Source organism: Leucopleurus acutus (assembly GCF_964270905.1).
Source record: "Leucopleurus acutus genome assembly, chromosome: 10".
Taxonomy (NCBI): Eukaryota; Metazoa; Chordata; class Mammalia; order Artiodactyla; family Delphinidae; genus Leucopleurus; species Leucopleurus acutus.
This window is the reverse complement of record NC_139153.1, coordinates 26,268,966-26,296,072: the sequence shown is the minus strand read 5'-3', so window position 1 is coordinate 26,296,072 and position 27,107 is coordinate 26,268,966. Positions and strand designations below refer to the sequence as shown.

Sequence of the window (27,107 nt, the reverse complement as noted above, 5' to 3'; positions counted from 1 at the left end):
GAGAGTCCGCCTGCCGATGCAGGGGACACGGGTTCGTGCCCCAGTCCGGGAGGATCCCATATGCCGCGGAGCGGCCGGGCCCGTGGGCCATGGCCGCTGAGCCTGCGCGTCCAGAGCCTGTGCTCCGCAACGGGAGAGGCCACAGCAGTGAGAGGCCCACGTACCGCAAAAAAAATAAAATAAAAATAAAAAAATTACAGCTTGTTGAGGGCTCAGATGATGCTTAGCATTTTTAAGCAATAATGTGTTTTTAAATTAAGGAATGTACATTTTTTCTGACATAATGCTGTTGCACACTTAACAGACTACAGTATAGTATAAATATAACTTTTACATGCACTGGGAAACCACAAAATTTGTGACTTTATTGCAATACCTGCTTTACTGTGGTGGTCTGGAACTGCTACTGCACATCTCTGAGGTCTGCCTGTAATGTAACTAGCAAAAAGGCACACAGTGAAGGATCGATATTTCTTGGCTTCAAAGCAATCTAATCCATAAGTCATAAATGTCTATTTTATGGACTGAACTGCGCTGCCCGCCTCCCCGTTCACACACTGAAACCGTAAGCCCTAAAGTGACTGTATTTGGAGAAAGAGCCTTTCAGGAGGTATTAAGGTTAAATGAGGTGACAAGATTGGGGCTGTAATCAGAAAGGACTGATATCCTTGTAAGAAGAGGGAGAGACACTAGGAGTGCTCATGAACAGAGGAAAGGCCATGTGAAGACACAGCAAGAAGGTGGCTGAATGCAAGTCAAGAGAGGTCTCACCAGAAACCAACCCTGCCTGCACCTTGACCTTGGACCTCCAGCCTCCAAAACTGTGAAGCAAAAAATTTCTATTGTTGAAGCCACCCAGTCTGTGGTAGCCTGCTCAGGCTGCCTTAACAGAATACCACATGCAAGGAACCCTGGGGTACTTGTGTGGAAAGGACACACACATGCATAAGAAACTACCCCTGGTTGAAGGAAGTATAAGACAAGTAGGCAAATGACTATAATGCAGAAGCCATTAGAGGCAGAGAAAAACACTTCAGAGTTTCAAAAAACAATAAATCAATCCTACATCTGTAGCATTTGCCAATTTCCATGGTATAAATAATCCTACTAGGGCTGATTTCAAGCTACCAATGTGACATCACTGCATGTGGGATAGGGAAGAGATGCATACAATTATACAGTATTTCTACTGTATGGATCTACTAAACGAAATAACCTCAAGAGCCCAGATAACAGTAAAATATGGGAAAGTAATCATGAAGTGATGAGGTTTGAGTATTTATTACCTTTGTTTTTTTGCGGTACGCGGGCCTCTCACTGTTGTGGCCTCTCCCGTTGCAGAGCACAGGCTCCGGCCGCGCAGGCTCAGCGGCCATGGCCGCTCCGCGGCATGTGGGATCTTCCCAGACCGGGGCACGAACCCGTGTCCCCTGCATCGGCAGGCGGACCCCCAACCACTGCGCCACCAGGGAAGCCCATTACCTTTGTTTTTAATATAGTTTAATTATAAGTTTATATAATTAAGTTTTAGGAATGGCTGAATTTAACTGGCTTACAAAATACCTGAAAACGGACCAACTGGATCTTGCGAAACTGTATAAGCCAGTTCCAGGACATCATTGTTGGAAACTTATAAGTCCGCTTCTTGGGCAAACTCTCTTTAAAAAGGTAAGAAGACAAGAGCAGTAGAGAGCTGTAAACATCATTAGTCCATTCCACGCTCCCCCGACTATTATTACTAAGTATAGATTCACAATGTCATGTGGAGCCATTTTGAAAAAAAGTTTAGAGAGCAGCAACTGAAGATATCCTAGGACAAATTCAACTTTTAAACTAAAAAGTGACGCATAATGACACATGCTGTAATTCCAAGAAAAATTCATTCTTACATAGACTGGAGCTTGCTTTCACAGAACACTGTTGGAAAGCCATTTTAAAATACAGGTGATCTTTGTTTGGAATCAGTTCATTTTAAGGCAGTTTCATCGCTTCACATTAAAATAACAAGGTTGTGAACCCACGGAAAAATATGAAAACTAAGGAGCTCCTTTATACATTATGAAGTAGGTATTTCTGACCTCCAAGGCTACTTTCAGCCTCAGTTACGCTGCTTGCCTCATTAAGTTTCAAATGTATCACGGATACAATTGTAAGAATTTAGTCTTCCCTGTTCTGAGAAACCAAATGATCAGCTAAGGTAAAACACTGGCCTATACGTTCAAGGTTAGATAATGTTTATAAAACTCTAAATGTCCTACATTATGCCATTTTAGAGGAGCAGGGAGGAAGGAAGGTTTGGTTAGCATGAGCTAGATTATGCCACAGTAACAAACACCACCAAAATATCACTGGCTTTGCACCAAAGTTGATTTTTTTTTTTTTTTTTTTTGCAGTACATGGGCCTCTCACTGTTGTGGCCTCCCCCGTTGCGGAGCGCAGGCTCAGTAATTGTGGCTCACGGGCCCAGTTGCTCCATGGCATGTGGGATCTTCCCGGACCGGGGCAGGAACGCGTGTCCCCTGCATCAGCAGGCGGACTCTCAACCACTGCGCCACCAGGGAAGCCCCAAAGTTGATTTTTAACTAAGAAATTTAAAAAATCTTTTTCTTACTGTGGTAAAACATATATAACATAAGATGTGTTATTTTAACCATTTTAAAGTATACAATTCAGTGGCATTAGTTATAATCACAAAGTTGTACAACCATTTCCACGATCTATTTTCCAAAACTTTTTCATCATACGAAACAGAGACTCTCTACCTATTTAAGCAATAATTCCCCATTTCTCCCTCCTCCCACTCCTGGTAGCCTCTAATCTGCTTTCTGTCTCTGTGAATTCACCGAGTCTAGCTATTTCATCCCAGTGGAAGCATACAATGCTTTTCTTTTTGTGTCTGGCTTATTTCACTCGGCAAAAGGTTTTCAAGGTTCATTCATGTGGTAGCATCTATCAGAACTTCATGACATTTTATGGCTAAATAATATTTAAAATTTTTGCCCCCCTGAAGGACACCATCAATTAAACAAAAAAAACAACCTACCGAATGGGAGAAAATATTTGCAAATGATGTGATTGACTGGCAAGGGGTTAATATCCAAAATATACAAACTGCCTATACAACTCAATACTGAAAAAACAACCCAATCAAAAAGTTGGCAACAGACCTAAACAGACATTTTCCAAAGAAGACATACAGGTACATGAAAAGATGCTCAACGTCACTAATTAACAGGGAAACGCAAATCAGAACCACAATGAGGGATCAACTCACACTGGTCAGAATGGCCATCATCAAAAAGTCTACAATAATAAATGCTAGAGAGGATGTAGAGAAAAGGGAACCTTCCTACACTCTTGGTGAGAATGTAAATTGGGGCAGCCACTATGGAAAACAGTATAGAGGTTCCTTAAAAAACTAAAAGTAGAGCTACCATGTGATCCAGCAATCCCACTCCTGGGAAAAGATGAAAACTCTACTTCAAAAAAGATACATGCACCCCGATGTTCATAGCGGCACTATTTATAGTAGCCAAGACATAGAAACAACCCAAATGCCCATCAAGAGACAACTGGCTTGAAAAGATGTGGTATACATATACAATAGAACATTACTCAGCCATAAAAAAGAATGAAATATTGCCATCTGCAGTAGTGTGGATGGACCTGGAGAATATTATACTTAGTGAAGTCAGACAGAGAAAGACAAATACTATGTGACATCACTTATATGTGGAATCTAAAAAATAATATAAATGAACCTATATACAAAACAGAAACAGACCCACAGACATAGAAAACAAACTTATGGTTACCAAAGGGGAGAAGAGAAGGGAGGAGGGGCCAATTAGGACTATGGGATTAACAGATGTCCACTATCATACATGAAATAGATAAGCAACAAGGATTTACTGATAGCATAGGGAGTTATTCAATATCTTGTAATAACCTATAATGGAATGTAATCTGAAAAAATATATAACTGAATCACTTCGCTGTACACCTGAAACTAACACAATACTGTAAGTCAACTATACTTCAACTTAAAAAAATATTGCCCCTCTGCACCTGTCTGGGAATGACTGTGAAAGTGACACGAATATTGATTTTGGCGTTACAAACAAATTTTGAGAGAGAGGTGAATGTGCAGATACCTAATCCATGAATAATGAGGAATGACTAGATTACGACCTATCTGACCTGCTCAGGAGAAAGGGGCTGAGCCAGGATTTAAATTGAGGTCTGACTTCAAAGCTCATTTTCTTTCCGCTTCACCCCACTGTCTCCCTAAACCAGTCACAAGATTACACTCTGCCCTGAGCATCTGATGACTCCATACCCAGTGCAGTCACAGTTCATTCTTCAAGCCTGTGGTTCCTGTTAAAACCTAGAATAATAAACAGACTAGAGAGGCTGCTTCATCATGAAAGCCACATGAACCAAGTGGAATTCCAAAGACGATGGAAATCAACAGTGCTATCTGCTAATGTGTCTGCTTTGAATATTATGTGCATAACGTTATGTAGTAAAGGTCATGTGAAGTGACTCAAGTTTGACAAACTTTTTTTCTTTGCGGTCTATGCAAGGGAAATGTTAATATGCCCACGTCCATCCCCGACAAAGGCCTTGTGGTCCTTGAAGTGAGTGCTCTGATTCCCCAGATTATACTGTTAAATTTTACTTTATTATTTTATTTCATGTATTTATTCATTTTGTGGTAAAATACACATAACACAAAATTTACCACTTTAACCATTTTTAAGTGGCATTAAGTACACTGTTGGGCAACCATTGCCACCAACCATTTCCAGAACGTTTTCATCTTCCCAAACTAAACCTCTGTACCCATCAAGTCCTAACTCCCCACTTCCCCTCCCCCAGCCACTGGCAACCACCATTCTCCTTTCCATCTCTATGAATGTGACTAGGGTTCAGAGTGATTTTTATTACATGTTGGTGCCAAACGTTCTTTTGCAGTAACACTTCTCTGATACTATGGTGAAAATCAGTGGTGAAATAAAGTGAATCAGGCAATGTAACGGCACTTACATTTAAGTCCTTTTATAAGCAACTTTCCTTCTGTTTTTAATAAAACAATTATAGAGAGCAGGGGAAACTGTGGCCTCAGCCATTAGAATCTATAACAAATGAGAGTATTGTACTGTGTTTCCACCGAGAAGACCCATGAAGTAAATCACTACTAATACCTGGGGAAGTCATTTCTTCTGAATTTTCGGCCTTGGGGCATTGACTCAATATTTTACAAATCACAGAATTCCCATTACACAGCACCTCTTTCTAGCTCATGACAGTCTTCTGATTGCTCTTGGAGCGACATGAGAAGCAACCAATGCTAGTCAATAATTGCAAGAGAAGAGAACTCAATATCAACTAGGCTTAGACCCAAATAAGCAGTTCCAGCAGGCATTCTTCAGCATTCTGACATCCCTGACACCTGGTCTAAAACAATGCTCATCCACGTGCTATCTCAGTCTCTTCCAAAATACACAGATATTGTTTTGTGGTTAGCCGATGACAGTGCCCAGTTGTAGAAGCAACCTTCAGTCTTGGTCTCTGTTATAATTATCTCCTTTCCCTTTGTTGCCTATAGGATTCTTTACCGTTGTTTTAGTTATTCTACTGATAGTTCATCTAAACCATTTTTGGAAACAGGAAATGAATCAAAAAGAAAAAAGGCTTAATTTTAAACATCCTTTTTTTTTTTTTTTTTTTAGGAAGTAGAGTTTCAGGATTGGTTCCTACCTATGTTAAATGAAAGAAGTAAAGCTGTAAACAACAGACCTAAAATGATCTTAAAATTGTTGGTATAAAATTACCAGTATTCAACACCCATTTATGATAAAAATTATCCAGAAAGTGGGCATAGAGGGAACATACCTCAACCTAACAAAGGCCATATATGACAACCCACAGCTACCTTCATACTCAGTGGTGAAAAGCTAAGCATTTCCTCTAAGATCAGGAACAAGACAAGGATGCCCACTCTCACCACTTTTATTCAACATCGTTTTGGAAGTCCTAGCCACGGCAATCGGAGAAGAAAAAGAAATAAAAAGAATGCAAATTGGAAAGGAAGAAGTAAAACTAACACTGTTTGAAGATGACATGTTATTATACACAGCCCTAAAGATGCCACCAGAAAACTCCTAGAGCTAATCAATGAATGTGGTAAAGTTGCAGGATACTAAATTAATAGAAATCTGTTGCCTCTCTATACACTAACAATGAAGTACCAGAAAGAGAAATTGAGGAAACAATCCCATTTACCATTGCATCAGAAGAATAATATACCTAGGAATAAACCTACTTAGGGAGGCAAAAGACCTGGACTCCAAAAACTGGAAGACACTGATAAAAGAAACTGAAGACAACACAAACAGATGGAAAGATATACAGTATATACTGTGTACTTGGATTGGAAGAATCAAGATTGTCAAAATGACTATACTATCCAAGACAATCCACAGATTCAATGCACTCTCTATCAAAATACTAACAGCATTTTTCACAGAACTAGAACAAATAATTTTAAAATTTGTATGGAAACACAAAAGACTCCAAGTAGCCAAAACAATCTTGAGAAAGAAGTACAGAGCTGGAGGAATCATGCTCCCTGACTTCAGACAATACTACAAAACTACAGTAATCAAAACAGTATGGTACTGGCACAAAAACAGACCCATAGATCAATGGAACAGGAGAGAAAGTCCAGAAATAAACCCACACACTTATGGTCAATTAATCTATGACAAAGGAGGCAAGAACATACAATGGAGCAAAGACAGTCTCTTCAATAAGTGGTACTTGGGAAACTGGACAGCTACTTGCAAAAAAAAAGGAAATTAGTACATCCTCTAACACCATATACAAAAATAAACTCAAAATGGCTTAAAGACTTAAATATTTAAGTCTTTAAGACATGACACCATAAAACTCCTACAACAGAACATAGGCAAAACATTCTCTGACATAAACTGTATCAATGTTTTCTTAGGTCAGTCTCCCAAGGCAACAGAAATAAAAGCAAAAATAAACAAATGGGACCTAATTAAACGTAAAAGCTTTTGCACAGCAAAGGAAACCATCGACAAAACAAAAAGACAACCTACTGAATGGGAGGTGATATTTGCAAATGATATGACTGATAAGTGATTAATATCCAACATATATAAACAGTTCAGATAACTCAACATCAAAAAAAAAACAAACAACCCAATTAAAAAATGGGTACAAGAACTCAATAGACATTTTTCCAAGGAGGAAATCCATATGGCCAACAGGCACATGAAAAGATGCTCAACATTGCTAATCATCAGGGAAATGCAAATCAAAACCACAGTGAACTATCACCTCACAGCTGTCAGAATGGCTATCATCAAAAAGAACACAAATAACAAATACTGGCAGGGATGTGAAGAAAAGGGAACCCTTGTACACTGTTGGTGGGAATGTAAATTGGTGGAAAACAGTATGGAGGTTTCTCAAAAAACTAAAAACAGAACTACCATATGACCCAGCAAGTCCACTTCTGAGTATATATGCAAAAAAAAAAAAATTCCCAAACACTCATTCAAAAAGATATATGCACCCCCAATGTTCATAGGATCATTATTTACAATTGCCAAGATATGGAAGCAACCTAAGTGTCCATCTACAGATGAATGAATACAGAAGATGTGGTATATATACACAATGGAATACTACTTAGCCCTAAAAAGAATGAAAATTTTGCCATTTGCAGCAACATGGATGGACTTGGAGGGCATTATGCTAAGTGAAATAAACCAGACAGAGAAAGACAAATATTGTATGATATCACTTGTATGTGGAATCTGAAAAATACAACAAACTAGTGCATATAACAAAAAAAGAAGCAGACTGACAGGTATACAGAGCAAGCTAGTGGATACTAGTGGGGAGGGGCAATGTAGGGCCTGGGGAGGAGGGAGGCACAAACTACTGAGTGTAAGATAGGCTCAAGGATGTACTGTATAACAAGGCGAACAGAGCCAATATTTTGTAACAACTGTAAATAGAAAGTAACATTGAAAACCTGTACAAAGAATTTTTTAAAATTAAAAAAAAAGATAAGAGAAAAATGAAACAATTACTAGTATTGATATGATTTTGGTTTAAGAGAAACTATCCAAAAATTTCCTTAAGCTTGAGCAAATATGAATTCAAGGTCAGGTAAGGTAGCTGTGAAATGCACTGAGACACAGGCTACTCATAGGGAAGAAAAATCTTTCATAAGCAATCTAAGAAATGGTACTAAAATGTACATTATGTAAGGTCCCTGTTAAAGGTAGAAGGAAGTCATAAAGACTGATACTTGTTAAAAATGAATGAAGTGGAATGTGGAGAGGCTGTGGAGAAAAGAGAACCCTCCTACACTGTTGGTGGGAATGTAAGTTGGTACAGGCACTATGGAAAACAGTAAGGAGGTTCCTCAGAAAACTAAAATAGAATTACCATATGATCCAGCAATCCCACTCCTAGAAATATACCCCAACAAAACTATAATTCAAAAGATATATGCACTCCTATGTTCATAGCAGCACTATTCACAATAGCCAAAACACGGAAACAACCTAAATGTCCATGGACAGATGAGTGGATAAAGAAGATGTGGTACATATATATAATGGAATATTACTCAGCCATAAAAAAGAATGAAATAATGCCATTTGCAGCCACATGGATGCAACTAGAGATTATCATACTATGTGAAGTAAGTCAGAAAGAGAAAGACAAATACCATATGATATCACTTATATGTGGAATCTAAAATATGGCACAAATGAACTTATCTGCAAAATAGAAACAGACTCATAGACACAGAGAACAGACTTGTGGTTGCCAAGGGGGATGGGGGGAGAGAGAGGGATGGACTGGTAGTTTGGGGTTGGTATATGCAAACTATTAATATCACATTCAGAATGGATAAACAACAAGGTCCTAATGTATAGCACAGGGAACTATACTCAATATCCTGTGATCAACCATACTGGAAAAGAATATTAAAAAAAATGCATACATGTGTATAACTGAGTCACTTTGCTGTATGGCAGAGACTGGCACAACATTGTAAATCAACTATACTTCAATTAAAAAAAGTGAATGAGGTGGGAAAGCAATGCATTAAATACAGCAAGTGAGAAGGCTCTGAGGCTGGAGGAAGCTCAGGGTACTTGAAGACTGACAAGAGATGCAGTGTAGCTGGGTGTTAAGAAATGGCAAGTGGCCACCAGTTAATAGCAATGTATTTTTTTTTCACATCTTTATTGGAGTATAATTGCTTTACAATGCTGTGTTAGTTTCTGCTGTACAACAAAGTAAATCAGCTATATGTACACATATATCCCCATATCTCCTCCCTCTTGCTTCTCCCTCCCACCCTCCTTATCCCACCCCTCTAGGTGGTCACAAATCATCGAGTTGATCTCCCTGTGCTATGCGGCTGCTTCCCACTAGCTATCTATTTTACGTTTGGTAGTGTATATACGTCCATGCCACTCTCACTTTGTCCCAGCTTCCCCTTCCCCCGCTGTGTCCTCAAGTCCATTCTCTACGTCTGCATCTTTATTCCTGCCCCGCCACTAGGTTCATCAGTACCGTTTTTTTAGATTCCATATATATATGCATTAGCATACGGTATTTGTTTTTCTCTTAGAGATGTATTCTATAATTTTCCAACAAGTAAAGGAAAATGAAGGAAGCAGGGAAAATATTAAAAAATAGAATTCAAGAAAATAGAAAAAAGCAGAGGAAAAACACACAGAAAACAACAAAAAAAAGTGGGAGTAATAATTATCTCAGTTATCACAATAAATGTAAATATATCCATCAATCAGAAGATTATCAGTTTGGATTAAAAAGAAAAAAAACAATATCCATGATATGCTGCCTACTTGAATCCGTAAGAAAAGGTTGAAATAAAAGAATGAAAAAGTACAGTCTTGCAATTATTCCCCTTAAAAAAGCCAGTATGCAATATTAATACTGAAGAAAACTTATATTTAAGTAAGTATAATTAGGATGGATTAAAAGTGATGTCACAATTGATTAATAGCTCCTTGGTCATTTCAAAATTATTAGTGATACAATTTGTTGATTGAGCTATCACTTCCCTACTTATATTCTTGGATAATATTATTAATGCATCTGTTCATAAACTTTTTAAGAACCATAAAAATGATTTTCATGTTAAAATAAATTAAATGCAAAAAAATTTTAAGATGTTACAAAATAATAAAAGGAAAAAATCTATAAAAGTTGGAGTATATTCATAAACTTTTAGGCACCCAAAAATATAGCTTCAAAATATAAGCAAAACAGAAATACAAGAAGAAACAAATCTATAAACAATGTGAGAGATTTTAAAATATGTCTCTTAGCATCGATAGGCCAAATAGACAAAAAATTATGAAGGCTATACAGTATATTATAACAATAGTAATTATTGTTCATTAATTCTAACACCTTTCTTCTAACAATTTGGAAACATTATTTTGTTTATTCTTACTTTAGAGTGGGAAGGAAAGAATTCACATCCTTATTTTCCAAATGGGGAACAGAAGCTAGAAAGTGCTAAGGAACTTGGTGAAGGTCACTTAGGTAACCACAGTGTGAAACTGAACTTTTCTGATTCACAACCTTTCCTGAACTTGAATGCTTCCTTTTCTGTACATCTGCCTATTCTACGGTCCCTAGGTATTTCTCCCTGGTACTGTAAGGGGAAGAGTGGTGAAATAAATTAACTCAGCTCTCTAAATTCTGGCTCTACATGACAATGTGCAAGTCATGTACTTTCTCTGAGATTGTTTTCTTAAATATCACTTACAAGGTTTAGGTTTAATAATCTTTGAAGCCTTATTTCTATGGGTCTTGTCTCCCCTACCCCCGCTCCCTCCAATCGCTGGACAAGAACTTCAGACTTAGTTCTCAATTTTTTTTCTTCTTCAGATGTGCTTTTCCAAGAAAAGTATTTTCATACTAATTGGCCTTTCTAATCAGTAATTATATGTGGGCTTCCCCCGTGGTGCACTGGTTAAGAATCCGCCTGCCAATGCAGGGGACACAGGTTTGAGCCCTGGTCCTGCAAGATCCCACATGCCGTGGAGCAACTAAGCCCGTGTGCCACAACTACTGAAGCCTGCACGCCTAGAGCCTGTGCTCCGCAACAAGAGAAGCCACCACAATGAGAAGCCTGCTCAAGGAAGGGTAGCCCCCGCTTGCTGCAGCTAGAGAAAGCCTGCACATAGCAACGAAGACCAAACACAGCCAAAAAGAAATAAATAAAATTTATTAAAAGAAAACGTAATTATATGTAATACCGGGTTCTTGAAATACCGGGTTCTGGAACAGTTGCCCTATAAGGCAGGAACCGTTACTATCTTCACGTTATAGATGAAAAATGACTTCACCAAGTTAAATAACCTGTTCCAATCATAAATATAGCCAGAGAGTAGCAGAGCTGGATCAGGTTCCATATGTATCTGATACCACAGTCATGGCTTTTAATCATTATGCTTGGGAAAGACCACCCACTGACCATATTTCAGCAGAGCTATTTCTCATGTCATATTCACCATCCAGATGAATTCTTGATTTCCACACAGCAGTGGGGTCCAGGACAGGATGGGTGCTTCAAAACCATGCACAAGTCCAACCTCAAATTTACTTTTACAGTTTGACTTGACCCTCTCCCTCAAACAATATGAACAGAGTTGCCAAGTGGCTGACAAAATTAGTTGGTTGGCATTTCAACTCCTTTCTCTGCCTGTGTCTCTGTCCAAGGTTATGACGCTTGCAATGATTTGCAAAATGATGGAAGAGGAGGAAGAGTAAAAGGGGCTTAAGTGTTCAAAATCTTGACCATCAAAACTCGGGAAACCATAACCTACCTCCTCCTCTCCACTGAACAGTCAATGCCAGTGAACACGAGGGTATCACCTCTTATTCCTAATACCCTTTGGCAAGAATCAGAAAGGAGGTTTCCTAGGACCCCAGGATTGCAGGGCAAGAATGAAAAGTCATCATTGAGCTAGGCTAGTTAATGTTTACAGTCCCTCCTAGGTTGCTGCTAGACTTTTTGGTACCGTAATGGAAATTAGAAAAAGACACCCCCCCTCCACCCCAACTACAAATTACGAAAAGCAAGCTCCCAGTCTCAGAAGAGAGAGTCCTGTACCACACCCAAGTAAACTGCAAGGTGTCCTAGGTTAAATAAAATGTCCTACTCTGGCTGGTAGTCACCAGAGCCCAGGTGAATATCAACCTTTAATCAACCCCTTGGCCAGGCACCTTTGTGCAGTATACAAACTGTACAACCATACGTGGCAGCCCTGATCCCCTACCAAGCTGAGAGGTTATGAATTTATCCTTTTGCTTCAGGAAGTACAGGTTCAGAAATTACCTGAATAGTTATCTTCCCTTAACAAGATACGATCACTGAGTTTTTACCAGTCTTTCTAATTGCAGTAACTACCGCCACTACTCACCGAGTGCCAACTACATGTTAGGCACCGTCCTAGAGCATTTACAGAGATGATGAAATGAGCCAGTCTGTGGAACTGATTTTTTAGCGCCGTCCATCTGGATGTTGATGAATTTCTGTCCCGAATCTCCGTTTTCACTGCGCATAATTAATATTGAGCACTTCTTTCTGACAGTACTTGGTCAGAGGGCTCAGTTACTTCCTAAGGCAACCATGAAACCTTAGGAAGACTCCAGCACTGGCATGCAAAGATGCTTGCCTTCCTGTTTGCTAAAGAGCAACTTCATTCATTCGCTTTACTGAGGTATTTGAAATATAATAAGCTTCACATATTTGAAGTATACAACTTGGTAAGTTTTGACATATATATACCCACAAAAGCATCAGCATAATCAAGAGACCGAAATACCTATTACCTTCAAAAGCTTCCTCTGCCCTTCTGTCGTTCCTCCCTCCTACTCTCTCCCCATGCACCTCCCCATCCCCAAGTAACCACTCAACTGCTTTCTGTCACTACAGATTAGTTCAAATTTTCTAGAGTTGTATATAAATAGAATCAAACAGTATGTACTTTTATGGTCTGGCTTCTTTCACTCAGAATAATGATTTTTATTTTTATTTTTTTTGCAGTACGCGGGCCTCTCACTGTTGTGGCCTCTCCCGTTGCAGAGCACAGGCTCCGGACGCGCAGGCTCAGCGGCCATGGCTCATGGGCCTAGTTGCTCCGTGGCATGTGGGATCCTCCCAGACCGGGGCACGAACCCGTGTCCCCTGCATCGGCAGGCGGACTCTCAACCACTGCGCCACCAGGGAAGCCCGAGAATAATGATTTTGAGATTCATGAATGTTGTATATATCAAGAGTTCATTCCCTTTTATTATAGAGTAGCATTCTACACTATGATACAACACCATCTGTTTACCCATGCACCTGTTGATGGACATTTGGGTTGTTTCAACTTTGGGCTATTAAAAAGAAAGCTAAGAGCTGCCATTTTTAAAGCTCCACGCTTAAGGCACTGTCTCATTTAATTCTCACAACCATGCTACAGTTGCATAATGACATTCTTATTTTTCCAGTGATGACATGAAAGCTCATGGAAGTGGATGAACTTGGCCAATGTTTGTGAGCAACACAGCTAGGATGGGAACACAGAGTTAGTCAGTGTCAAAGCTTATACTCTTGGACACTACGAGCTCCGGGGGATAGGTACTCACAAGGTAGAAGCCATGGGACACCAGCACAAAGCCTGAAGTCTGTGTGGGTCTTCCTCAAAGAGGGACTGTCTACACCTGCCTGTGAATAACCGCATGCTACACAAAGCACAACGGCAAGACAGGGCCTGGGCAGCTCCAGTTCTACACTGGACCTCGAAAACAGCCACAGTGAAATCACACCTAGACTAAGGGCTTACACTTCACGGGCACTTAATAAATAACTGCTGAATGAATCCATGGCTGAATGCCCTAGTGAATGAATGAACGGATGGACAAATAGATGGACAGGTGGACGAAGGTAGTCACTAGTTGCCTTGATGGTAGATTCATCCAACCATCCCATGAAACTGCTCAAAATGTCTCAGGAGTCAGAAGGCGGTAGGGGATCGTCTTGATAGTAAATCAACTTGTCGCAGCAGCCCACAGCGTAGGCTGCTCCGTCAGCAGAAAGGGTGTGCAGCTGTGAACGCCTACAGGATGTCGAAGTCCTGAGGCTCACTCCTCATCTCCAGGATCCCGGAGCACATTTACTATAAAGGTTGGAGCCATCTGCCTTGAAAACTGGGAACTCCAATGGCAGGTCTCCCCTCCCGCATCTGCAAATGGGCCTTGGCTTCTCCAGGCCTTGCACTGCAAACGAGCCTTGACAGGGCCCTGCTGGTGGCACCTGGCCACCCTGCTGCTGACTTCATCCGGCAGAGGCCCTCCAGTCTACACCCCAATTCTGGTCCCATCTCTGACAACTCCCTTGAAAACGAGCTCATTAACAGGCAATTTTATTGAAGGTTGCACAGACAGGCACATTTCCCACTGCCATCCGATGACATCAGTGCATCTCTGGAGCCAAGATCAACAGAGCATCATTCACGTGACTGGTTTCCTGAGAACGGGAGGAGACCGCACGCACTCAGGCTTCCTCCTAGCTTCCTTCTCCCCTCCCCTCCCCACTCACTCCTCACACAGCACTGAGAACACGGGGGTGAGTGACAGTGAAAGCTAACACAAGAGACGCAGCTCAGAAGAAATTTAATCCAATCCAGTTGGAGAGCCATGTGTCTCACCGCAGCCATGAAATTCCATTTTGAGCTCAGCATGTGCTGACGGAATAATGAAATGAAGATGACACAGCAAATGGCTGGCGAGTCTAATGATGGTTTTTGCGGAGCTTTTAGAGGGGTTATTAGATTCCCTCCCTATGAACCAGAACGACCCAGCAGGCCTAGAGAGATGAACTACTTCGTCATTCTTCTCTCCCTGCACCCACACCTGCCAGCCTCTGTCCCTCTTGGTACAAATAGCTTCTTACATAAAAAGAACAAACTGTCAATAGCCTGAAAGTGAATGGTGAAGCTGAGCGCCTGGCACTGCGGCCCCAGCCCAGTGGTGAGTCACAGATGTAGAATTCATGATTCTGCAACAGCAGGCACCAGAGCATCTTCTGGGCTAACAGGCCAAGGAGAGGGCTGAAGAAGCAGGACCAGTCAACGAATTTTCACAGTATCTTGAATTCTCCTTTAACAAACAGCCTTGTGTTCAGGCCACATTCAGGGTATGTCAGACAGGGGCAACAAGCTGGGGATAAGAGACGTCTTGAGCTCACGGGGAAGATGCTGGGGCTCATCCTCTATTACTGCCCATGGGCATATCTGCATCAGTGTCTCGGAGACCCAGCCAGTGAGGCTGGTGACAACGGCAGCTACCGTTTTATGAGGACCTACGATGTGTCAGCCTAGATCTCCTAGGCTCTTTCAAGAGTAATTCATTTAGCCTTCACAGCTACGTTAGACTTCGGCCTAAAAGTCTCTTCATTTTACAGACAAGACAACTGAAGCTGAGGGCAGCCAAGGTTATAGAGTTAATATGTGGTAGAGCCAAGATTTGGCTCCATGTATTTCCAACACTGCTGGTTTTCCGTAGCCCACGAGCAGCGGTTCTCAAGCTTAGGCCTATATCAGAAACACCTGAAGGCCCTGTTGAACGAGAACGCTGGGCCCACCTCCAGAGCTCTGGTTCAGTAGGTCTGGGACAGAGCCTGAAAATCTGTATTTTTTTAGTAATTTCCCTGCAACTCATGTTGCAGGCATGGGAACCAGATTTTGAAAACCACCGGAATAGGCTGAATCTGAGTAATCTAACCATCGTTCTAAACTCAGCTCGGATGTCATTTCCTCCGACAGGCTTTCTTTGCCCCCCTCCCCCAATCTAAAGTAGATTCTCCAAATCAGGGACCAGCAAACTACAGCCTGTGGGTCAAATCAGGCCCGCTGCCTGTTTTTGTAAATAAAGTTTTATTGTCATATGGCCATGCCCATTCATTATGTGTTGTGTATGACTGCTTCTCCATGACAACGTCAGAGTTGGGTATCTGCGAGAGAGACTGTATGTCCCACAAAGTCTAAAATATTTACCATCTGGCTCTTTACAGTAAAATTTTGCCAACCCTGGCTCTAAATCACATCACCCTTTCTTTATTGCTTTCCCAGCACACATCACTCTCGGAAAGTGCATTGTTCATTCAGTGGTTCATCTGTCTGTATTCTCCACTAGAGTGTCAGCTCCCTAAGAGCAAGGATACTTTGCTCATGGCTGTTCCCGCAGTACCTGGAATATAGTTATCACTTGATAAATACCTGCTCAATGAATATCACTGTTGAGTGCCCAGGTATGTGACACAGTACTAGGAACACGACGGCCACTGGAGGAAGAAGACGAAATTTGGTTGTCACCAAGCAGGCTCCCAGCCAGGATGAGAGATTGAGAAGAGCCAGAGATAAAGAGATTGCTGATGGGGAAACAAATCTTTGAAGGTAGGACCATGCTACTTCCTGCAGCGATGGGGAAACTGGAGGTGGGGAATGAGGAATTCCTTGGTCACCAGGGTCAACTGGAGATGAGAAGCCATCTCCCTCCCCCGAGCATGAAAGAGCCTAGCGTGATGCACGCCGCTCCCTCCTCCAACACATGCCAAGCTGGCTCCCTCGGATCTGATATCCTGGGTGGATCAGCGTGGAAGGCGGGGGCAGGGGGGCGGGGTGGGTGTGGAGGAAGAGAAGCCCAAATACGGCTGCTGTGAATCCTGGCTCTGCCCATTACTAGCTGTGACATCCTGGTCAAGCCTGATTTTCTCTGAGCTGCAGGGTATTCAGTGGGAAAGTGGAGGATTTTATACAAGGATTAAATGGGACTGTTTATTCATATAACATCTGTTTATTGAATAATGTATCAGACATTATTTTAAGCACTGCGTATGCAGTGGTGAGCAAGACACTGTGTCTCCCTCCAACAGGCTCACATTTTAGAAGGTAGGGCATATGACAAGAGGGGTAGACAGAAACGTGTGTAAATTGTGCATTATGCCCTCGGCATGGGGAAGGTTCCTTGTTCCCTCTCTAGTCGCCTCTGAACGGGGGATCTCTGTTGCCTCATCTCTGTCCGCAGGCAGAAACATCAAGGTGAAGGGTGATGGGAGCTCCTTCGATTTCCCAGGGGGAGGGACAGCAGTGGGACTACCCAGCCCTCATGTCGGTGGCTACCTTGGCCAGAGCTCGACACCGCATGGGCCCTGTTCATTTCTCCCCAGACCATCCAACAACACTCTCCCCAAATTTTCTGTGCAGATACAAAGTTGGTACGGATTTCATCTTACTTCTGAGCTTCACGTAAATCCCTGAACTTCTGCCACAAGCCAGATCTTTGCAGGGCGGGCTTCCTCATGTCATTCAGTAGCAGCTCAAAGACCACCGCCCCAGAGAGTCTGCTCCTGACCGATCAATCTAAATTAGCTAATCCCCACGGTCCCCAACACTCCGGCCCACAGCCATGATCACAGAAGCTACTGCATTTCCTCCATAGTATAAATTAAACGAGACAAAGCACTAGGATAACTCCCAAAGCACCTAGGACAGTGCCTGGCACATGGAAGAGTTCATTAAATGTTTATAGCACTACTATTAGCATCATTTTAAAAATCACAATGTTGAATTATCTTAGTCCCTTGTTTTCTAATGTATAGGTCTCCAACACCTCCACTTACAACTACAGTGCAGCAGAAACCTCAGTGATCTTGGTTACTCTTTTACCCCCAGTGCCTAGCACGGTGCCTGACACAGAGCAGGTGCACAGGAGTTAAGGGAAGGAAGGAACGAAAAAGCCCAATCGCTATTCCTTTGTCACAACGTTCTCCAGCGTAAGCTCTGACTCATTCTTCCACTTGGACCAGGGGCGTACAATGCAGTGGAGAGCTGCCATGAAGCCCACCCACTGGAGATGGCTGCTAAAGAGACTGTGACAGGCAAAGGAAGAGAGGCAAGGGCAAGGAGCCACGCTTCCGGCTGTCCTGCAGATCCTCACTATAGGCCATTCTCCTTTGTGGGGAGGTTCTCTTTGCACTCTGAGCGGCCTACAGAAAACTCCCTGGGGGCTCACTCACTCCTCCCAGGCCCAGGGACTGTGATGCTGCAGGTGACCCCAGGCACCGAGGAAGGGGGCGGCAGACGTCATTTCTACAGCAGACAGCCCCCGAAGCCCGCTTGGGACCCTGGATATTTCAGAGTCAGGTGGCTCTGTCTGGTCCCCTGTCCAAGCTGCTCTGGCTCAGTGGAGCCAGAACTTCATTACAAAGAAGCTGCACCTTTATGACAATCCCACAGCAGAGAACCTGGAGAACAGAAAGGCTCCCGGAGCAGCACAATCAAAATGATTTGATTAAAAGCCTTTGAGCAGGCTGAGAAGGAATCCTGGATTTTGGTTAACCCTATGTTTAATGTCCCTTTTCCACCCAACATAACCTTCTTCTGCCCTGGACAGTCTTATGTTCCTTCCCCGCTTCTTCCTGCCTGCTCAGGGCAGTAGTAATCAGCAACACTTACTATAGCTTCACAAGAAGAGTGATAAGGAAACAATCATTTTATTGAGCATCTACTATGTGTACACACTGCCCTGGGAACTTTCTACACACTCCCTCACTCAGGGCCAGATCAGCCCTGGGCTCTCGAGGTCTAAGAGTATCAGCTCCTGGCTCAGGGTATCTGAGAATGAATCCCTCTCTGCTACTCCTTAGCTGTGTGACCTCAGGCAAGTTATTCCACTTCTCTGAGCCTTGCTTTACTCACCTCTAAAACAGAGACAGGAATGATAATTACCAGATAGGGTTGTTATAAGAATTAAATACAGTAATGCACTGAAAAGTTGAAAATGGTGGTGGGCACATAACAAGTGTTCAATGAAAGTTTAAGAATTTTCTCCACATTATCATCATCATCAGGAGGAAACTGAGGCTCCTGGAAGCTGAACAACTCTCCTGAGATCGGAAAGGGATGGAGCAGTAGTCAGATTTACTGGACTCCGGAAGTGAAGCTCTTTCCCACTGGACTATGCTGCTTCCCCTTCACCTTGTGCCTCCCAATGGGTTCTCCAAATTTTACAGTGACACAAATGGTCCTCTGGTCTGGAAACACAGAGGGCTTCTGCCAGACCCTTGGTTCCTCACACTATGTTCCAGACCCTGAGCCTTGGAGCTGGCAGTGCTGCCACAGGTTTGTGCTGCTGCATAGTCCTTCCTAAGATGTCACCCATCTTCTGCCCCTTTGGAACCTAAGACATCTCTGAAGCAGCTGGGATTATTAGGGGAAATGTGCGTAGAATACATACTTTTAAGAGAAATAGAGGGAGCAGGAATAATGGATACAGACTAGTTCTTCATGTAGAAAATCATTTATAAGACCTTTATCTTTTCACTGTGTGATGCAACCCTGAACATCTCTGCTTCTGCAGAGGATTCCGGTGACCTGCCTGCCTCTTAACAAACAGTGGTGGGGTGCCTGCCACATGTCAGGTGCTGTGCTAGGTGCTGGAAAATTCCCGAAGAACAAAGCAGACAAGATCTCTGCCCTCCTGGATCTTAAAGCAAAGTGGGGGAGCCAAATATTAAACAAAAAATTACGCTGCTAAGTAAGTACAAGTTTGAGAGGCACTAGAAAGGAAAACTGTGGGGACTGTCACAAAGCGTGGGACTGGAGACCTAGTCTTGTATTGGGAGGGTGGGGTGGCCAGAGAGACTCCTTGAGGAGACACTCCTTGACATCTGATGGATGAGTAACAGTCATCAAATTAAAATGAAAAGCCAAATAAAGAACTTTAGGTACCCTCAGCAAATAGATTTTAGAGTTTCACAGGGCTCAAAACCAGCTAATTCAGCCCCATCTTTAGGTAGTACTGGAGAGTCTATTTTGCCACATATGGAAGAACGCTTTGAAAGCCAAAAATTGGGCAATTACTACTAGTATCCACTCTTCATCCTTCCTGCAATAGTTTGAAGTGAACGTTGAGAGTTCCAGACAAATAACCCAATGGCTATTTTTTATGTGCAAAAAAACGGTTAAGGTCAAGGTAAAATGACTAACATTTGGTGACATCCACATTTGAGAACTCTCCATGGATACCTGGAGTATCCAAAACATCAATGAAAAGGACACTCAGCTCAGGAGAAGCAATCTGATGGTCTCTTCAGATTTTCAAGGATCAGGAGTAGAAGCACTAATAAAAAAAAAAAAACGTATCCTTATGTACCCAATGAAGTCTATCCACCCAGAGGACGCACCGGCCACAACATTTCCGGAGGGCAGTTTGGCACAATGAATCAAAAGTCTTAAAGAGGTTTACACGTGACCTATCCACCTCTAGGAATCGTGCTGAAGGCGACGAGCAAGCAAGTGTGCAGAAAGGGCGGCTGCTCCCGTTTACTTAATATAGAGAAAAGCTACCAAGGCTGCACACGTTCAAAAATAAATTTTCAGTTCATGGTGGTACTCTTGGCATTTGGGAGGGGTCAATTCTCCTTCCAGCGCTATCGTCTGATCCTTTTCAGGCTGTTTAGCATCCCAAGCCCCCACCCACTGAAATACTAGTGGAGGTTCCCTAGTCATTTTGACAATAACTACCCGCTTCTGAGATTTTTTTTTTTTTTTTTTGATGTGGACCGTCTTTAAAATCTTTATTATTGAATCTGTTACAATACTGCTGCTGTTTTATGTTTTGGTTTCTTGGCCTCGAGGCATGTGGGATCCCTGCCCAGCGATCGAACCCACATCCCCTGCACTGGAAGATGAAGTCTTAACCTCTGGACCGCCTGGGAAGTTCCCCCACCCCTCAACCCCCGCTTCTAAACATACATTTCCAAGCACGCCCTAGTGGTGGGTGGTGCCACTACAGGTTAGTAACTACCAGTGGAGAACTATACAGCCACTCCCAAAGATGATCTGGGTCTAAATATAGAAAAAAACACAGAAAAAAAGTTCATGATACATAAACTGAAAAAAATTTCAGGATAAGTGGACAGCATCATCACATTTCTGTCCAAAACAAAACAGAAATGTGCCCCATATATATACTTGTTACACACATGCAAAAAAGGTTGGAAAACAATTTTCCTTGGTTGGGAGAATTATGAGTGATTTTTATCTGCTTTCTTTCTTCTTATCTTTCCCTTTTTTTCAATGGGCAAGTCTTCCCATTATAGAAGGAGATAGCTATTCCTGTTTTGGAGGACAAATGGTGACCCACCTGTCACCTGTCCTGCACACCATTTCACTTCTTGTTTTGACTTCTCGGGAGGATGGCAGGATCCACCTCGGAGAGCACTGGCCTCTGCTTGAGCAGCGTGGGATCGCCTTCTTCACTCTGCCAAACACTCAGCCTCCTTTCAAGGCAGCAGCTATAACACCAGGGCTAGGACCTGGTAGGTGCTCAAATAAAGGTTTGCTGAATTGAGTCATCCTTTTCTTGTTCTGACTGGGCCCGACTTGTGCTGACATGTCCTCCAGGTCCTACCATTACTTTTACCCAGTGGTTCTCAACTGGGGTGCCCGGCTCATCCCCCAGGGGCAATGGGCAATATCTGGACACATGTGTGGTCACCCCAACGTTGCGGGGAGAGGGTGGTGAGTGCTACTGACATCTGGTCGGTGGAGGCCAGGGACACTGCTAATCATCCTACAATGCACAGGACCGCCCCGACACCAAGAATTATTCAGCTTAAAATGTCAACAGCACTGAGATTGAGAAACCCTGCTCACCGTTTTCCTTTCTTAAAGCTTGTTAAATAATTTCCAAATTCTTCCTAAAGTATTATCTACTGTAAGTGTATCACCATAGCATCTCTAGGAGACAGGGCACATACGATGAATTGCTCAAGCCTGAAGAGAAATTGGAGCCTTATAGATAACTTCAGATGGTCAATCAAGGAAGACTCCAGTTCTCTGCTCTGCCTCCGCAGGGCTCTCTAGATAATACTAAACACCTCATTCGCAGCGAGCAGAGGCAAAGGATCTGGGCAACTTCTCCGATCAGTTTTCAGTCCAGCCATTAAAAAATACAAGAGAGAAGCCTTTCTTTTCCAGCATCGACTGTTATATTTATCATTTTCCACACTATTTTAAGAAGGTTGCGTTCTGCAGCTAATGGATTTTTATAAAATTAAGTGCCGGTGTTCAAGAACACCTCCCTAAAACGGAGGTAACTTTCGTTCACGTTATATTGAACTGAAGAAGGCATTTCTCAGAAGAAATAGAATAATAAAGAGTGTCACCTGAAGGCATATTACCAACCCCACGACCAGGGAATACAATGAAAGGTTTCTAACAAGAATGAAAACACATTACTTGGAACCCTACCTTGTCTGGACTATTTCTCCTCCAGCACGACCTCCAGCATTTGAATGTTCACTGTAATTTCTCTTGATAGAAAAATGGTTTTTCTCAAACCAGAGACCACTAACATCGTATTAAACATCAGAATTTTTATTAGTAAAAGGCATTTAGGGTCTCAAATTTTTCTAAAAGCTACTAGGCAGCTTTTAAAAAATCTTTAAACCTATAATCAGTTCCATTAATAACAGACTTTAAAAGATCTCATAATTAAAAAATTTGAAGACCATTTTTTTCATGCAACATGATCCCCTGAAACACCTTTAATACAGATCCACAGTTTATTAGACAAATATAGAGCCCTTCAAACAGCTTAAAGAGACAGTCTCTCTCTGGAGAACGATTTCCTTTCTAATCATCTGTATCATATAGGTTTGAGTAAGTGTAGGGAATAGAGAAAACCATTTAAAGAAAAATACAGTTATAAGAGACGGGAATATCCTGCCATCTGACATAATTCAAACCACTTGTTTAATAGCATTAATCATTTTTTAAAATTTATTATTTATTTATTAAAAAAATTTTTTTTGGCTGCGTTGGGTCTTCATTGCTGTGCGCAGGCTTTCTCTAGTTGCAGCGAGTGGGGCCTATTCTTCATTGCGGTGTGTGGGCACGTGGGCTTAGTTGCTCCCTGGCATGTGGGATCTTCCCGGACCAGGGATCGAACCCGGGATCGAACCCGTGTCCCCTGCAGTGGCAGGCGGATTCTTAACCACTGCGCCCACAGGGAAGTCCTAGCATTAAACATTTTCTTTCAAAACAAATCAAAGAAAGTCATTTTGTTTTCCAAAGACGTTCACTTTGGATGAGGCAAGTGGCCTTCAAAAATACATAAGCACTTGCTTTTGGAATTGGTGAATGTAACCAAGATCTTTAGCTTCTGCAACTGCCTGTTCTCTTGGGGCAGTAGAAAATGTTCTCTGAATATGAACACCATAGAATGATATTTAATGGCCTTAGAAAAGAATCTACCTAAGCAGGGAACTGAAAATAGCTTAACTTTGGAATTTCAGCGCCCAACTCAGCAGGAAGCAATGTGAATAAAAGAAGCGTGGGTCTCTTAGAAGCTGCTGGAAATGAGGTTAGCAAGAAAACGAAACAAGCTCACAGCTGTATCGAGGTGTGAAAACTCACTGCTCAAGTACTGCCAGTAGAATCGTGATGTCAAACACAGATATTCAGTCACCCACCACCTCATCTGAGTTTCCAGACAAACTCAATCAAATACTCTCATTCTTCTTCAACTTACTCTTTAATAATACAGTCTTTACTGGAACAGAAGAAAATCAAGATATAACCTAAACCTACAAACTAAGAGAAAACACACTTCTTTCTTTCTGCCGATAACCCAACGCAGAAGTCCCTTCAATTCTCATGCAGATTATTTTCTGTGAATGTTTCTGTTCTAAGACATTTTCTTCCTAGTAAGGATCAGAGTAGAGATCACAAACCGGAAGTGCCTGTGGGGCGTAGGAAGATTAACACAAAAGGGCTTAGTGGAGACTAGGGTGACTTTGGAGAGTCATTCTTTCTGAACACTTCCTGGAAAGAAGTACTAGTGCTCAACTAAATGGCCTGCACACAAATCCCTGAAGAGTAAGATTTTAAACTTTAAAATTAAAATTTCCTAATTTTTAAGTGTTAGTAATTTTTAAGTATTAGTGACTAATTCGAAATTTAAACAATCCTTTGCTGGCTAAACAAATCCTGCCTGTGTGCTTGATTTCATCTGTTAATTTACAACCTCAGAAAGAAAGGAAGAAGAAGAAATGGCTAATGGAAGACGAGATCGGGTGCATTCAGGGTGGTATGGCCATAGACAAGAAATGGCTAACCAAAGAGGTGTTATCAGGGTCCCACCCTTAAGTTCTTGGTGAATTCTTAGGTCTTCCCTAACCATAAAGAATCTTTTCTAAAAGCATCACCACATCTCAAGTTCCTGACTTCACATTTCAGGGTTTTTAAGCTTCAAAACATTGTCAGACATAGAGAAGATCTCCAGAGAAAGAAACTTCTTGTGTCAGAGGAAGGGTATAGTGGTCACACACTTAAGATTCTGATAAACCTGTGTCTCAGAGACGCACAGGGAAGATGATGACAATATCCAGCTTACAGGAGGGGCTTCTAAACCAACATGAGGCTCGTGGAAGAGAAAATTCCAAGTACCAAGGAATGCAAAGCAGAAGCTGTATATCACTGAGAGAAATGCAGTGAAACGAAAGAAACCAAGTTCATCTAACCAAGTCAATAATATTTACAGCCTGTGGGCAGTGCCAAAATATTCAGGAAATGTCAATGTCTTTCTTTGCACAGACAGGCCAAACTTTTGAACGCAGCATTAGATCACTGGGAAGAATAAGGTAAATCCTTACTTACTTACAAAGAATCTTAACATTAAGATTGATGGCCATTGTAGAACGTCCCTTCCCTCTCCAAAAATGAAGTTTCATTATCTAATGTTTCTAGACAATCTTTTGGTAACAGTTAAAAATGGCAATACAGAATGAATTAGCCATGGCCCACCCAAGGCTCAGTTTCATCTCTCTTTCTGGTTTCCCACTGGGGCCCCAGACATCTTCATCCCATGTAGCCCCACTTCTCTGAATCAGCAAAGTCAACTCTCCCTTCTGAACCGGAATGAGGAAGGACGGGTAAGACAAAGGTAAAAGCCAACCCCACCAATGCCCTCCTGTCAAGAACGGTACCTGTTCAGGCTTCAGCCCCGGCGGGACCCAGGCGTACTCCTCCAAGGCACAGCCTGAGTCGTCATCCGAGGTCGAGTTCCTCTGGAAGTCAAACATGAGTTTGCTGACAGTCTTCTCCATCGCCAGGGGCATCACCGTCACCATGTGCTCCTCCTGAGGGCACTTGCAGTGCAGGCAGATCTTCCTGCAAGCGGCAAAGGCGGGAGGTGAGAAGGAAGGCAAAAGAAACCATGTTTTTCACTTGGCCGGCCACTCACCAGCCCTTGGATCCCAAACCACAAACACATTCCTTGGCAACCGGCTTCTGGCATCTGAAGGAGAGTTCCACAGCACGCCTGTCTTTGTAGAAGGCGTGGCACTGCGTACCTGGAAACGTCCTGAGCCATCAGAGGCCACCAGGTAAGCACGCTAAGGGTATTTAAACATGGACTGCAACCTCTTCTTCTACATCAGTATCCCAAGAGGAATGTCAGAACACCTTTTATTTTACTAGGTAGAACACTAGATATGGACCTTGACCACAATTTCCTTGACTGGAAGAGTAATTAAATATACACAATACATATGCAGACCAGAAATATTACCAGTAGGTTTAACAAATAGTGACAACATTCCGTTTTTATAAAAGGTTTCTAGACCTTAGGAAAAAGAAGTGGTTATAAAAATAACTGCAGGTGAGACTTTCTTTAAGAAGAGCAAAAATATTTTTGCCCATTAAACAAAGCTGACCCTACGATCTCATGGGAAAGACATTTCCACCTCCACTAAAGGTACTTGTAGGTTTGAAATTCTAATTAGAAACCCCAAATTACCCCACATTGGTAGCTTTTTTTTAATATACAAGAGGATCATGCATGTGAATTATTTCAAAAGATAGCAGCCAAAGATAACAATTCTCTCCCCCAAATAAAACATTTCTCTTTTAAGATTACCATCTGTTCCCTTTTCCATGGCTACAAAAATGATGAAGCAATAAAAACGCTGATGTCAGCAACACAAGAGCATTTCTAGCTTCTACCAGTAAAATAAAAAGAAAAGAAAAAAATAAAGGAGGAAATAATTTTAATAAGCTGTTGTACCTGTACTCTGACCTTCAGAATTAGCTTCAGGAGCACCTTATAAACCTGATGAAACAGCCCAGAATTCTAATCCCCATATGCCTGAATTTTTTGACAACAGCTTTGTGAAGATATAATCCACACACCATAAAATTCACCATTTTAAAGTCTACAATTCATTGGTTTTTAGTATATTCTCAGAGATGTGAAAGCATCACCACTAATTTTAGAACATTTTCTTCACCCTCAAATGAAACTCCATGTGCATTAGCAGTAACTTCCCACCTTCCCCTCCCCCCAGGCCCTGACAACCACTAATCTATTTCCTGTCTCTAAAGTTTTACCTGTACTGGAAATTTCACATAAATGGAATCTTACTACACGCAGTCTTTTGAAACTGGCTTCTTTCACACAGCATGATGTTTTCAAGATAAATCCATGTTGAAGCATGTGTCAATCTTTTATTTCCTTTTATTGCATTATAATGTTCCATAAACTAAATTTTGTTTATCCATTTATCAACTGGTAGACATTTGCATTGTTTCCACTTTTTAGTTTTTTTGAATAATGGTGCTTTATTTATGTACGTGGTTTTTTGTATGGATATATGTTTTCAATTCTCTTGGGTATTTACCTAGGAATGGAATTGCTGGGTCATACAGTAACTTTACGTTTAACATTTTGAGGAACTATCAAACTGTTTTCCAAAATATCTGCTCTTTTTTACATTCCCACCTGTTAATGAACGAGTGCTCCATTTTCTCCACATTCTTGCTGCACTTGACACTGTCTTTCTCTTTGATTGTTGCCTAGTGGGTGTGAAGTGGTATCTTACAATGGTTTTGATTTGTACTTCCTTAATGACTAATGATGTTAAGCATCTTTTTATGTGCTTATTATATATC

At 41.8% G+C, this 27,107-nt stretch overlaps 1 protein-coding gene across 1 annotated transcript in view; it reads right to left on the bottom strand.

Moving 5' to 3' along the window:
* The window catches only part of PRICKLE2 (prickle planar cell polarity protein 2), a gene marked incomplete at both ends in the record, with an annotated part of 337,443 nt that overhangs the window by 71,687 nt on the left and 238,649 nt on the right, over positions 1 to 27,107 (bottom strand). Inside the window, 1 exon segment of the mRNA XM_082848660.1 lies at positions 25,145 to 25,328. Within this exon segment, the coding sequence (XP_082704786.1) occupies positions 25,145 to 25,328 (184 nt within the window).